This window comes from Rhea americana, unplaced genomic scaffold (assembly GCF_003343005.1).
Source record: "Rhea americana isolate MKP2758 unplaced genomic scaffold, rheAme1 scaffold_99, whole genome shotgun sequence".
NCBI lineage: Eukaryota > Metazoa > Chordata > Aves > Rheiformes > Rheidae > Rhea > Rhea americana.
Genome location: NW_028187188.1, coordinates 3,318,157 through 3,333,464, shown reverse-complemented (window position 1 = coordinate 3,333,464; position 15,308 = coordinate 3,318,157). Strand labels below are relative to the sequence as shown.

At 41.6% G+C, this 15,308-nt stretch overlaps 1 protein-coding gene across 1 annotated transcript; it reads right to left on the bottom strand.

Annotated features, from left to right (window-relative positions):
* Positions 1 to 261: 261 nt before the first annotated feature.
* Positions 262 to 15,044, bottom strand: CYP2U1 (cytochrome P450 family 2 subfamily U member 1). The gene is made up of 5 exons (XM_085325689.1): positions 14,599 to 15,044; positions 7,700 to 8,329; positions 3,533 to 3,694; positions 2,300 to 2,467; positions 262 to 1,876 (listed from the first exon to the last, which is right to left on the bottom strand). Exons 1-5 carry the CDS (start codon positions 15,038 to 15,040, stop codon positions 1,698 to 1,700), a joined length of 1,581 nt encoding a protein of 526 aa, XP_085181815.1. The 5' UTR covers positions 15,041 to 15,044; the 3' UTR covers positions 262 to 1,697.
* Between the last annotated feature and the right edge of the window lie 264 nt (positions 15,045 to 15,308).

The window sequence follows — 15,308 nt, the reverse complement described above, 5'->3', positions numbered from 1 at the left end:
CGGCCGGGGGAAGCGGCCGCCTGCGGCAGCGTGTCCTTCCCCCCCCCCCCATCCGGTACCAGGGAGAGACAACATGTAACCCGGCAATCTCGATTTCAGGCGCTGAATTTTCCTTTAGAATTTAGGTTCGGTTTCTGCTGCAGACTACCCCGTTTCATTTTGCGGCCYGTTTCACACTACAGTCTTGTAATTTTAACAAGACCAGGGCTGCTCGCCTTGTCTCTGTTTCMAAGGGGAAAAGAAGACAGAAATACAACTTCCTTGAAGAGTATGTATGGATTTATTTCCTCTGAAGTTTGCTAAATCAAAAGGTGTGTAGAGACTGAAAGATGACTAGGAACAATTACTGAAAGGTGAATTGTTTGAATTGTTGCCTGACCCGCAGAAGATTACATATTCAAGAGATCTTTCAAATAAAAGGCAAGCTTACGCAGAGCAAGCGTTCCATTCCAATACACTTAACCATAGGCTTCTCCAACAGTTAGTTAATACTGCTAAAAAGCATGAAAACTGTGCATGAGAAAAGAGTAAGACACTGATACAGTATACCAACTATAGGTCTTTTTACTCCATATGCCAGATAACCAAAGAGAGCACCTCTRCAGTCAAGCCGCAAGTTTGTCAGATATTTTCCATGCCTAAATCTTCAAGACTTCTGTCTGCAGTGCCTTTGATGCCGTCTTTGAAATACGACTCCAGCTCTCAAAGCCAAACAGGACAAAGGTGGCAGCTGTGCACGCACTGCCCACAAAGGCAGAACCTGAGCGCAAGGCCCAACATTCATACTATCCACATACACACTTCCCCAAGGAGCAGGCTGTCGGCCTGCAGCCAGACTACAGGCTGCCACCACCGATGTGGGACCCGTGAGGAACTTGAAGTGACAGCGCAGAGGTACTCTTGCACGTCTGCTTGGCCACTGTGAAGAGCCCCGAGTCAGTCAGCCAGAGAGAAGAGATTTCTACTGTTTCTTTCTAGGGAAATCTGCTCATTTCTACACTGAGATAAAACATCTACATCCAGACTCCAAAGCACTCCTTTCATGGCCCCAAGCCAGCAAATATGGCATGGACTTTTCCATCTGGTACCTGCATTTTTACAGTGAGCCCTGATCCAGTGATCCAGGAATCAGAACTGACTTGATCCAGTCTGACAGTTACTTACAAGAAAAAATCCTCTAAGATTAAAAGAAGTATCATTCAGTCATTTTTTAAAAGTATTTGTCATTATTTATACTCAGGCATAGTGTATAGTGTTTCTTTATGCTGAAGATGCTAATACCCTCTCCTTCATTAATACTTTGGTATTAGATTATATCCTTCACTCGATAACTGCTTATGCACTGCTTTTACCAAAATAATCATTATTATTCACTAGAGTATTAACATACATTTTGGATCATCTCCCATAATTTGTATTTGACAAACTGACAGTCATAGCTTACAGATGGGGGGAGGGAAGGGAACCCATCAAGTTTCGGTAACAAACTGCAAACTACAGCGTTGTCAGTTCATCTGTGGAATGCAATAGCTGACATAACAAAATCTCTTCCTTCCAGAAGAATCATTCTCACYGATTACGAAAGTCTATGCAGTTGGTGCTTTTCTGAAAAGGAAGTAGCATAATAAGCTGGAAACATAATAAAGCTGAATTTAGCAAGTGCAGTATTTCTTCATTTACTCTTTTTTGATGTTATATCATCTCTTCAAAGCTCTTAGTTTGAATGGACACGGAGCTAAAGTTAGACCAAACCTTCCCTCCATGGATGGCTTTGTGGCATTTTCAGGGTACAAAAATGTAAAACTTTGCATGAGACTTGCAAAAATTAAGAACAGCTCCATTTTTGCCAACTGCTCTCCCATGCACACACGTTTACCTAAAGAACAGTTAGAAAGAGACATATTATTGTTTTTATACTGCTGATCCATTTGTTAACACACACAAAATTCCTGTATCATCTTCCGAAATTGAGAGGGACTCAAACTACAAGTTACAAATTTCCAAAGCTTTGGTCTCCTGTATTTGAGTCTGAGCCTTGCTCAGCTTTACTGCTTGATGCGAATAGCATTTACCTCCATTATCAAAGTACTGTTAATCATTTCTCATTTCTGCCAGGCAACCGGAGCTTTTAGAAACCCAACAACTTTGTTTTGCAAATCACCAATTACAATAATAAAACAAGTTCTATAGTTAGTCCTATGAATACCTTTTAAAATTCATGCCTTCAGGCCCTACTCTTCAAAAAATACACCTCCCTCCCCCCAAAAATCCAACTAATGACTGCATCTGGATATCTTACCCATTCCAAAAGGAATGAAGGTCTCTTTCTTAATTAGCTCGCCGTTTTCATCCAGAAATCTTGTTGGTTGAAATTCATCTGGTTTCTCCCAAATATTAGGATCTCTGTGTACTGACCACAAGTTGGGCACAATCACACTGCCCTTAGGAATAGTATATCCTTGCAGCACTTTAAATAAAAGCACAAAGACACAGGAGCTGACAGGTTGTTAGGAGCAAACAGAGACTTTTATACTTAAAGCAGGACTAGACTACTTCACAATAATGATAGGAATATCTAGCTGTGCAGCGCAAGCAGAGCAGGAGCTTAAGGCAGAGGTATCTGCAAAGGTGACCTCTGCTGCCACCTGAATTCTAGACCTGCTGGGTCAGCACATGGCAAGTCAGAACAGCTGGAAAGACACCAAATTATGCCAGCAGCTCCCTGCAGGCAAAAGGGAGCAGAGAAACCTCAATTGCATTACTATTCTCCAAGGCCCCATTCAGTGTGCCAATATCACAACAGCAGCAATCATGAGAAATGCACTCAGCTGAATGGAAGCGCTATGACCAAGTTTTATCCTGTTCCTGTGCTGTCACAGTGCTCCATCACAGTGAAGACAGAAGGGAAGGAGGAGGGAAAAGTAATCTCAAAAGGATTTTGAGGCAACTAGCCTAATTTCAGTTGCATCTCACTGTCCTGTAACTGAAAGAGTTAAATAAGCATATCAATTCAAGATTGCATTTGAAGGCAAAGCACTGCAGCCTCTCAGTGACTTCAGCCAGTGCTCAACCATATTGCAGCATATAGCCAACATAAAAACATTGGAAAGGGTATTTATTATTGTTTTCTGTAGATGTGGAGCTCAGTAGTATGTGCCTTCCAAGCTTAGCAAACTGATTACTCCCAATTAATATTTTAAAGGCTCTATGGCAAATGACCAGAAACTTCTCTGCTGTTTAAGGTACAAAGGCGGAATCTCAGCTTTCAATTACCACTGAGTAAGTCAATCAACAAAATCCCACCCCCAGAAAAGAAAGCTCTCTAAATTTGAAACATTACGGATATTAGGTCAAAYATACTGCTTAACTATGTGAGTATCTCAAGCCCACCTATTCGCAGTAAATGACATTTTACATACCAGGCTTACCCGTGTTAAGACATAAATGAGGTCTTTGTACATCTTCACTAGATGTCCCATCAGATGTTCCTCCACAGAAGAAATACTGTATTAATATGTCTAMAAATGCTTACCAGCAGTTTCTGAGGCCATTCGAGGGACAGAAAGAGGAACAACTGCAGTCATCCTTTGCACTTCCATAATAGTTGCCTCTGTGAAGGGCATTTGAGCCTTGTGGGCAAGAGAGGGAACTTTGTCACGTCCTAGAACTGCTTCAATTTCTGCATGAACCTTCTCTATTCAAAGGGATTGAGAAGAAAAAGATGCACAGTAAGTGAGAAGGAATTATCTCAGTTTCACTTGTCCATGCATCATTGTTTACACAGATCTGTCAAAGATGACTGCACATCCCTACCTGAAATAACTATGCCAACAGAAGCCTTAAGAACAGACTCAGTCAAGAACAAGGCAACCAAGCACACTCTTGACAAGTGTCTAGAGTAAAACAACTTAGATGTCAGACACTTGTCAGATACTTTCAGTTCACTGAATCTCAAGTCAACTATTTGTCAATTATCCAGGAAGGCAAGAATAAAATGCTCCTTCCCCCCAGACAGACCTTCTGCAAAGGAAAAACAAGAGTTAGAGACCTAATTTCCACTCTTGTTCATCCAAGGCAAAGTGTTAAATTATTGGTTAGTCCCTTTCATCTCACTAAAGGCTCAGCACACAAGCAATTCTCTTTATATACAAGTTTATAACATGYAAGATTTGCCCTTGTACAAGACAAYGTTAGTTTTATTCTAGCTAACTCGGAATCTGGCTGCATAAGTAWAAGACAATCTTGAAAGAGAGGCACATATCAATACTAAGTGTTAAATCAAAAATCATCCAAGTCAGTTTTCATTTTTCATTCTTGATACTCTGCATATTTTGTGGTTGCCTGTTTGCTGGTTCTAAGATTCAGAATCTAGGCTGCTTGTACTTCTGAGCTTTTGTTCTCCTCTCTCCTAGCACTGATTTGTGATTAAGCAAAAGCTAAATGCAAAAAGTTTCTCTGTTTTCAAAAACATGGAAAGCATTCAAATATAATGTACTGATTATGCTCAACAAACAATTGCTGCCATCTATTGGGCTTGCTAGGGAAACAAGTTCTCGTATGAGGAACATGCAGCAAAAAGAAACTTKCTAATGGTGATGGCACTGGTATCTGGTTTGGGTTTTTTTGTTACTCTTGTCACTGACAGATTATATCCCTGGATTCAGTATGTATATCCTCAGGGGTTTAAATGAGTAAAGTTCTCTATATTAAAAAAAATAGTAATAATTAGAAAGACTGTCTCATGCCAAATGTCACGCAAGTCTTATTCTGAATAACATTTCCTAGGACTTTGCAAAGATATGTGGAATCATACAGAAAACAACCAAACTGCTACTAGCATTACTAACTGCAAAAATCGAGTCTCCACTACTCCTCAGCTAATAGCATGTTATTTGAACTGCTCCACTACATACGTATACGTGTGTGTGTGTGTATGTGTGTGTGTAAATCTTATTTATTTCCACAGATCTTCGTAACTCAAGGACCAAAATTAAGTCGASGAAAGACCAAATCCAGTATCTCATTTCTCAATGATTTCCTATAGGTGCTTGCATGCACATGTCCCCTTCCCCCTTACCCTTTCCATGTAAAAACCAAAACTGGATTCCACAGACAAACAAGGTCTGTTTGTCCTCCCCCTCCCGCACCRCAATAACCCACTGTGCCTTTCTAGAAAGTGTTCATCTGCAACATTTGCTAGTGCTGAAAGTTATGCAATTCTGGTATTTCGTTTAGGAGCTAACAGAAACTTATCATCAGAAAAAAAAAATGAGAGCCATATCTGATTCCCAAGCACTCACAATACTTAAGGAATGGGATACTAGAAATAAGAGAATTCCATGACAAAACTGAGTGATGCACATACCCTGGAGTACTGCGCTTAATCACATTATTTRACAAGAGCCACAGCATGAGGAAAGGATGATCAGAGAGGTTAGAAGCATTAGAAATYTCTCTCAGCAAGAGAGAGAAACGTAACAGGCACATGTATAGTAGCAGACAGTAGGGGTTGAGGTTAAGAAAAAAGACAAAACCTTTACAAATCTTATTTGGGTAGTTTAGAACAGATCTAATACATGTAATTACCTAACCATCAAGTTAAGAGTGATAACACAGCACGATTAAAAATACAAGAATAAGCCTATGCAATAAAATACTTGTACAAATTTGTCCTCAGGGAACTCCTTATCTCCTATATACTGAACTGATGCCCTATTTTGCAATCTTTGCTCAACCATTTGCGTTGACTTTGTACAATTAACTATGATCTTGACCTACTCCAGATAGATATCCATCATTCCAGACAGATAGATACTGTAAACAAGTATCTATTTGCTAATTTGCAGATCAACTGCAATATCCTGGAATCTAGAGTGCTTGATAAAAGTATTTCAGGTTTATGGCGTTCTCAGATAACTTAAGGTTTATCCTTCTTCACTCTGGGTTTRCAGAAAGCCTGGCTAAAGCAGTGTTTTGAGGGAAATGTTTCACTAGCATAATCTGTAGAAGAATTACTTAAGTAGAACTTGTCTATCCTGCCAAGTTTTCCAGTATGCATACACCTGACAATCTTTTTAGTGAGGATTAGTTGTTGTATGCGACTTCAGGAGCAGCTGTTCCTAAATTAGTTCCTTTATTTTCATTAWATTCAACTATCTAAAATTTCTTCAAATACAGTTTTCAAATCTTACTAAAGAAAATGCTATCTTAGCAACCATGTGCACTTTTAAAAGACTGAGTATAAAAAAATTAATCAAAATTAATTTTAAGTCTTTGAAGATGGAAACTTATCTTAAAAAATCCTGAAAAATAACTCTCTATCAAGCACTATTTTAATATTGTAATGTCTCCCGTAACACTGGTATTTCTGGTATCTAAAACTCTCTACAAGCCATTTTCTAGAATTCTATCCCAAATAGCAAGCTGATCATAGCACCATAGAATAATCTGGGTTGCCAGGAACCTCTGGAGATCATGTAGTCCAAACCCCCACTCAAAGCAAGGGTAACTACCAAGCTGGATCCAACTTTGAGGTTAGATCAGACTACTCAGGACCATATCCACTTGAGTTCTGAATACTTCCAAAGATGGAAATTCCTAACTCTCTCAGCAATTTGTTCCAGTGTGTGACCACCATGAAAATTTTTCTTAGTATGTAATCAGAATTTTCTTGCTGCAGATTGTGTCTGCTGCCTCTCTTCCCTTCACCATAAATCTCCAAGAGTCTGGCTCCATCTTCTCTGTATCCTCTGATCAGGTAGTTATAGCCAACTTACAGTCTCCCTTTAGGCTTCTTTTCTGAAGGCTGAACARAGCCAGTTCCCTCCTATGTCACCTGCTCCAGTCACAGCCATAGCGGTGGCCCTCCAATGGATCTGCTCCACTACAGCAATGTCTTTCTTGTACTAGGGAGCCCAGAACAGGGCACAGTGCTCCAGATGCAGTTTCAAGYGCCAAATAGAGGGGAATAATAATTACCGTTCTTAAAGACGGGCATGACATTTGTGTTTTTCCTCACCAGCAGCAACCTAACCAACTGCCATGACCTTTCAAGACTGATCGGGAAAGGCCTTGTAACTATATCAGGCAGTTCCCCCAGCTGCATCCCAGTTGGTCCCATGGATTTGTGTAAGTCAAATTTGCTTAAGTTGTTCCTAATTTGATCTTCCTCTACAGCGGGTATTATTTCACTTCCCCAGACTCTGCCACTGGGCACAGAAACCTCCCTGCTCAGGGAGGCCTAAAAGCAGACCTTGTTACTATGTATTTCACATGTCTTGTATAACTTACATCACTACTAAATAATTTGTAAAGCATCTGACAAATGATGATTAGAAGCAACTACAGACCCAAAATGTCACAACTGCCAAAGCTTTTAAAACATRTCAAGCTCCCCTTGAACTACTGAAAAAAGATAAGTTGTCCCAAAACTGGAAGAAATGCAGAGACGTAGCAAAAAGGTCATTTTAGATTGTTAATACACAGCAGTAATCTAAAGAACATCATAGCAGAGCAGGACTACAGATGTTTCATTACATACCAGCCTTTCAAATTACACATACACGTGCATGAACTTCAAAWAACCTCTATATTCGTCCTGTTTACCTGTGTGCTTCCATGTCTTCCTGCTAAAATATACCTGAAAATCACCAGAAGTTTTACAGTCTGGAATAAAACACCTCSAACAAAATAGTGTTACCTTGTATTTCTGGGTAGAGAGACATATAGAGCAGGCACCACAACAATGTATTGGAAGTGGTGTCTGTGCCTGCAATGAAGAGGTCACCAATGATAAAAAATAGGTAGTCTTCATTAAAACTGCTCTCCTTGTTCTTCTCTTCTTCTGCATGGAGGAAATACATATCAATGAAGTCCCTGGGATTTGCTGCATCCAGTGTGTCCCTGTGCTGTGCAATTATTTTCTTTAGAAAAGCAGTAATATCTAATTCTGTTTGTCTAAGTTCCCTGAAAGGTCCGAAGGGAAGATAGTACAGCCAAGGGCAGATATTGACCAGGATCATAGAGCTGTTCACACTTAGCTCTAGTGCACGGGCCATGTTCTTCAGCATGGTCTTAAACTCAATGTCTTCATAGTTAAAACGCTTTCCAAAAGCCATAGAACAGATAACATTGGACACTGCATTGCGAATAATCGGAAAGGGATTAAATGAATCATCTCCATGCTTTAGCATTTCTTCCTTTATAAACTTCAGCTCTTCGATGATTTTAGGTTCTAAGCTGTGTCTTCCTACTCCAAAATGACGAAGCGTGGAGAGAGAGAATTTCCTCTGTTGCTTCCAGACAGGGCCATAAGGTGCAAAAATAACACCTAGAAGAGAAAGGGAGAGTCTGAAACCAAGCTGTTCTATTTTCAAGTGGGCACAGTTAAACAGGCCTGGAACCCAAGAGCCAGATAGAGGAAAAAGGTATATGGCGAATGTGTCAAAGCATAGGACTAGGAGACAGAGAAAGAAACCAGTTCTTCAGAACTTCTTTTTCATTCAGCCTTGGGAAATCCCTCCCTCATTTTCCCAAACAATAAACTGAATATAATAGCTACATTATAGTTGCAAGGCACTAACAGATGGGAAAAGGGTACTACAGAGACTTTATTACAAACAGTAACAATTCTGTAGAAAATTTTATTTTCAAAGTCTTGAGACAAATTCCATGAGCAGGGCAGAACAGCAARATATTAAACACAATTTGTTTTGCATTTCTTTTTCCCTTCATGTTACATAACTTCTCAATACTGTTTGTGTGTGTATGCGTTTCTATTACTAGTAACATATTTCTTTAACTATCATTAAAGTACAAGATATGTATGCAGCAAACAAATTGTAAAGGTGACGGCAGATTCAGAGCAACTTGGTGAAAACATATTTGATTTTCATCTCTACATTTTTTCAAGCCTCTAGGCAGATGTTCTGCATGAATGTGTCATCATGATGTACAACTTGAATGCAATGCCTTAGCTTTGAATATAAACATTGTTCCCTTACAAACAGGAACRTCTTGTTAGATTAACAAACTGCACCAGAGATACTACTACACAACTAAAATACACTACGAGCTATTTGTGACATACTCCAGTCACGGATATCTGAACGCAGTCAACCTGAGAAAGTTTAARGCCATCAAAGCAAGTTAGTCTTGTTTTTGTTTTTTGGTAAAGTGACATCACATCATTTTTTTTCTTGAAATAAAAAAATCATTTTGCAAAAGCAACATCAATTCTTCTGTCAACTGCAGATCTTAATGTTAAGTTTAAATAGAAGAGAAGAAAATAATAACAGAAAGATATGCCATTTTTCAATACTTAAAGTGACCTACATTATTAATGGGAGTGGGACTTAATGTTCATAGCCCAATACAAAAAGGAGAATAAATAAGAAATCTATAAAGATGTAAGATAAGTAATTTACGTAATTTAAAAGAGAAGGATATGCTAAAGGAAATACTATAATCTGAAGAGTCTGCAATCCAAATGATATGAACAGTCAATTGTAACAAAGATAGTACAGTATCTTTGTAGTCAGATTTTTCTGGAGACATCTATTCATAACAGATATTATATATAATATTGTAAAAATATGAACATATGGCCTAGTTTCAAAAGTCCTAAACAAAACAAGCAAAATATTTTGATGAGTCAGTACAATCTGAGAATAAGCTGAACTTCATTTTCTCTGTACAACAAACAGAGAACTCTGTACAAAGAACACACTTTAGAAAAATTTATTCCAATGTCTATTATCTGTTACTAGCACTTTAAAAAAAACTGAAGAAAAAATTTTTCAGATCACCCTTCTCTAGTAATGTTTCCTGCTAGCACCAGCATCATCAAGTAGGGTAGGTGAAAAAAACAGGCATATTTTGGACTGAATTTGACCAAGAACCAACCTCGATTTTCAGGGTTTTGTTGGCAGTGGGGAGGAGGATAGGCAGTTTTTTTTTTTGGAACAAATAATGTTATCACTATTTCTATCCCACAACAAGTATTTCCAAAATATTATCCATCCACACCCTCTTCCCCTTCCTGTCATTAGGTAGATTAGTTTTAACATCCAAATACTGTCACAAAAGAAAACAGGCCAATTACATTGAAGGCAAAGAGGTCCCCCCAATCACAAAGAACAGCTAACAGCAACAACACTGCATCAGGAGAGTCCATCCAGCCCAGCCTGGCACAGAGCACTCCAAGGCACAGTACCTTCTCAAGTTACGAAACCCCAAAACTCTTGCAGAATGCTAATAACTGATTTGTGAATTGGAAAAAAATAACATATGGAGAGAAGTAGATTAAGAAGGAAGAGCGTAAGGTTAGAATAATAGAGATAAGGGATGAAACTGAACTGTCAACTGGATCATTGTCAGGCAACAATAACTGAACAGTGCGCTCACAGAAAATCCCTGTGTGATGTGGAAAGTCAGATGTTAGATACAAAAGAACCAGTGAAGAAGATTTTTGTTCTCCTTTTTTGTAGGAAAAAATCGAAATTCTTGTTAAAAAAGCAAGTTCTTGCTCAGGCTAGTTTCCCCCTCACACTTAATTTCTCACTGCTTCTTTTAGTGCTGCTGCAATACTGGGGACACTGACAAACACAAAATCCATGACAGATGTTGATGTCTAGATCTGCATAGGATAGGACTATAAAAGCTGAGGACCATCCAAGCTCCCAGAGCTCCCACCCTATCGCCTGAGTCTTCGCTACCCCTCCCAGCTACAGAATACAAAACCATTTTGCTGAAAAGAAACTCCAGTATTTCTCCTTCCCCACACACGCTGAAGATTTAGCACACTTGCACAAAAGTTCTTCGTTAAGAACTCATCATATCCACATTCTCCTTTAAGTTCTTACTGCACTTCCCATCCAGTCAAGAAATCTGCCCCYCCACCCCCCGCCTTGCCTCAGGGTGGCTGAAATTCTTTTTGCCTTTCTCTAGGCAAATGTATTATCTGCATCTTTTTCACAATACAGCCACACACAGCTGAGATAAGCCCTTCCCTGTTTCATAATATGCTCAACAAGTCAACTCAGGGTGAAGAAAAACTATAATAGCAAACGTAGTTTAAAAGAAAATMCCCCCATAAATTTATACTGGTAAAAGAGGTATGCCACAGACCCCTTTATGAGACCTTCGGTTGTGGTGTGCCCATTGCAATCAGATTTCACAGTTGCAGCTGAAGTTGTGTTCCTAGGCTGGACTAGTAGAAAGGGCAATAACTGTTGGAACTAGACATTGAACATAATTTATTGGTTTATGATTTCAGGGTTAACGTTATCTGAGAGTTATGGAGAGACAAGGAAATGTTTACTATTATGTAGTTTTGTTAATCCAAATCTGCATTATAAAAATTACACACAACATTTTCTGGACTTATTTTCAGTAACATTTGCTTATTTTATATCATAAGCCAAAACCAGAAGCRTACACTTATACTGCTGTAAGTAGAAGAAATAGTAATAGTTAAGAATAATGGATAAGAATAATAGATTGCTAAGAATAAGCTACACTGACTTGAAACCTATGCTTTTTAACTCTATCACACTGGAGTACATTTATGAAAAAAAAAAAAGTATTAGTCAGACAGTACAGTGTTGAAAACGGTAAAATAGGGTACCCAGCCACTAACTTTAAAAGGGAAAACTACTTGAGCAGATTTTAAAAAAGGAGAGGAAGACAATTTGAGTATCTGTAAACTTTGAAAGATTTTTTAGGTTTTTCTTGTTCCGATAAAAATTATTATTGTACAAAAAGCTATTTTTTTTTAATATATTGCCTCTTTTTGTCACATTTCCTCTTTCTGGCAATTTTTACATGGGTAACCTGGATTACAGTAAGGACTAAAGTACTTCTTCATGATAGGATAGAGTAAAGCCTGGAAACCAAACAAAAAGCTTTTTTTTCCCTCACAGAATGAAGATCATTTCTAAATCTAAATTGACTCTTACTGATTCAAACTGACCAGTATTGTAGAAGAAAAATTGTGAGCTGTAGATCTCAAGTTACAGAACCCTCTTGCTTCTATCACTTCCTTTCCTTGTAAATAAGGAAACAACTGCTGCTATCCAGATCTATAGTGAAGCCTGATTCATGAGCTATGGTAACCAAACACAGGAGGCTCCCAGCTCAAACTAGAGGCTCTGGCTAGAAGTTGTAACTGATCCATCTTCCCTATGAATTACATACAAAGGAAACTATAACACAGAGCTCATATAGTTTTAATGGACAATATCTGAAAGTTGGGTTTTAAGAGTCATATTGTTCCCACACTATACAAAATCAAAAGTCCAAAGCTTTCAAAAAACACACATCACCTTCAGCCCTTGGTTCTGCATCTACTGCCTTCTAAATAACGTATTTCCRTTTCAAATCCAGGTTGAGTAGCCTACTATTTGCCACAATTAAATTCAAAACAGCCCATTCAGAGTGGTTGTTGTTTCCATCAGTTTCTGACAAACCACTGCACACTAACGATGGACACGCTCACACAACCACTGCTCCAAAACACAGAAGCAGGAACCACTACCTTCAGCTTAACAGGGCCACAAACACAACAGCAAACGCCAGCTCAAATCCCCCAGAGTTCATTACTTCCAAAATGATGCTATGCAAACACAGCTATTTCTGCCAGACCTTAACTGGGCACTTACAGAGCTAACTCAAGAGTCCTTGCATGGCATCCCTGACCATGGGAGAAGCAGGCAACTAGCACAAAGATTTCTTATCTTCAAAGCAGAGCCAGTTCAGATCTAGCCCAGTTTGGGTTGCTGCAAGCCTTGGCTCAGCCCAGGCCCCAGACTGGTTCCCGCAGAATCACTTCCACAATCCAGGTCTCACTCTCTCTGAGCCTCATCTTAGGCTTGCACTGATCTGGATTTAATAAGCACTCTGGGACCAGAGCGTTGTGTGGRTGTTGTAGAGACATCTGTACAGTTCCATGTCAGTCAGTTTAAGGCAGGCAAGGCTCAAGCTGAACTGGGGCTTACTGGCCTTCCGGAACCTGACCTGACTTTCTCCACTGAGTATTTTAAACTACACTTAAGGTTTGTTCTACAGTACTATTGTATCTGTGGTAATCCAACTTGCTGCCTTGGCTAACATAACTGATATATAGCAGCTTGATGTATTTTGTGGATAACTAGATGACCATCATGCAACTGTCTCCTGAACACAGTTGGGATGACTGTCCAGATAAAACCAAATTTAAAGCGGCATAATGTCGCCGCAATAGCACAACACAGGGAGCTATGTTCTTTCCACTGCTCTTCTTTCACACAGCAGCAAGCTCAGGACAAGAGACTCCTGACCCTTTAGTCTCCCCTGGGGCATCCACTCACAGAGGCTGTTAATGGATTATCAAAGATTTTATTTCAGTACTTACATGAATTCTTTGTAAGCGGTATGTGTTGACAGTGCTGGATAACTCCTGTGTCAATGTGACCAGACAAGGCTAATATGGAATTGTCTACAGAGAACCCTAATTTATAGYACAGGAGAGAAAAAAATACACCACAAGCCTGAATATGCAGTTTTACAACACAGTTTAAATTGATCTAATGTCCAGCTGCTCTTCACCTTTTCTTCACCTTTTCTCCCCCTCGCCCTGGCTAAATGTACTGTACAACCTAAAAATATTTAGGCACTGTAATAGCAACCGCACCCTAATAAGATGTGCATCTCACTAGTATCTGCTCAGTTAAACTAATTATAGTTATGCTTCCTGATTGCCTTTTAATAAATACAATCTAGGTCACTCAATTCCCTCTCAACTGTACCAGAGTTATTCTGGCACAGTATGGAATTGAAGGTAACAAGTTTCAGGCACTCAACCAACAGCATAACACAAACAAGTTTCATAATATCATAAACATGTTAACAAGCCTATCTCTCTTCTCCAAAACTGAAAAAGGAAAACAAATATTATGCAAATATTGCAAGCTATTACAGACCTAAAGTCTAAACAGGAAAAAAATCTAACTGCAGTATTCCCATTGTATGTGTAAACTTCCCATATCCTTTCGTGTGTGCGTGTAAGCTACTAAACTCTACCTGTGAGGCTTTTTGTGGACGCGTGCTTGGTGTATCCAAAAACCAGGGTACGCTCACGGAGTTATGACAAGCAGACCAGCTAAGTGCCAACACCGTAGCAACACCAACTCGCACGCAGGCTGCGCATCTGCAGGAGTCCACCAAAGCCCACGTTTAACCAGCGTTACCTTGCCAAGAACCGGGCAAGCATGCAATTATTTCAACCACTAAGAAGACATTTGAAATTTCTCCTCGTGATGAAGACAAAAATCAGAAAGGCTCGGGCGAGAGGCTTGCTGCTTCCTAACACTCCTTTACTGCAAAGGGAGATGAAACGCCCGAGTCTCGGCGGCATCGCCTGCCGCACAGCCACGGCGCCCGCAAGGTTAAGCCCTTCGCAACGATTTCACGTGCTGCCCTCGGTCTGCCCCAACCTCACCTCAGCCCGGGCCCGCCGCGGCCGCGACCGTTAACGGCGGCTAACGGCCGCCGCGCGGCCAGGTGCGCCGAGGCCGCCGGCTCTGAGGCGGGGGAGCTGCCGCCGCGGGCCGGGCCCCTTACCCTTCTTGCGGGTGATCATGACGACGATGGGGACGGTGGGCCGGTCGCTGAACACCTCCGCCTTGTGCACCAGCGCCTCCCGCACCGCCTCGAAGGTGTTGAGCACGATGAAGGGGCGGCTGCCCACGAAGAGCCTGAAGATGCTGCCGTAGATCTCGCTGAGGCTGGTGAGGAAGACGTGTGGCGAGGAGACGGGGCAGCCCTTGCGGCTGCCCCCCGCCTCCAGCGCCCATTTCCGCAGCAGCGGCGACGGCAGCAGCGCGAAGGCGAAGTTGCCGACGAGCGGCCAGGGCGCGGGGCCCGGCGGCAGCCCCGGCGGCGGCCGCGGCCGCCTCAGCAGCCAGTAGCAGCCCAGCCAGCACACGGCGAGCAGCAGCACCTCGGCGGCGCTGGGGCCGCGCAGCAGCCACGTCCAGGCGCCCGAGCCCCCCGCCGTCACCATCCTCGCAGGCGGCGCCGCGCCGCCCCGCGGGCCGCCGCTTATAGGCGCCGCGGCCGCCCCGCCCCGCGGCGGCCTAAGATGGCGGCGCGGCCGTGGCCTGCGGCCCGCGGGGGTCGGCGCCGCCGGGTGCTGCGGTTAGCTGGGAGAAGCGGCGGCCTGGCGATTGCCGGGCATCAGCGCTGCGGATCTGCGCGCTCCGGCAGCGCCGCTTTAACCCCCGCTGCGCGGCGGCTGGCGGCGGCTTCCCCCTCCCTCTCCCSCGCCTCTG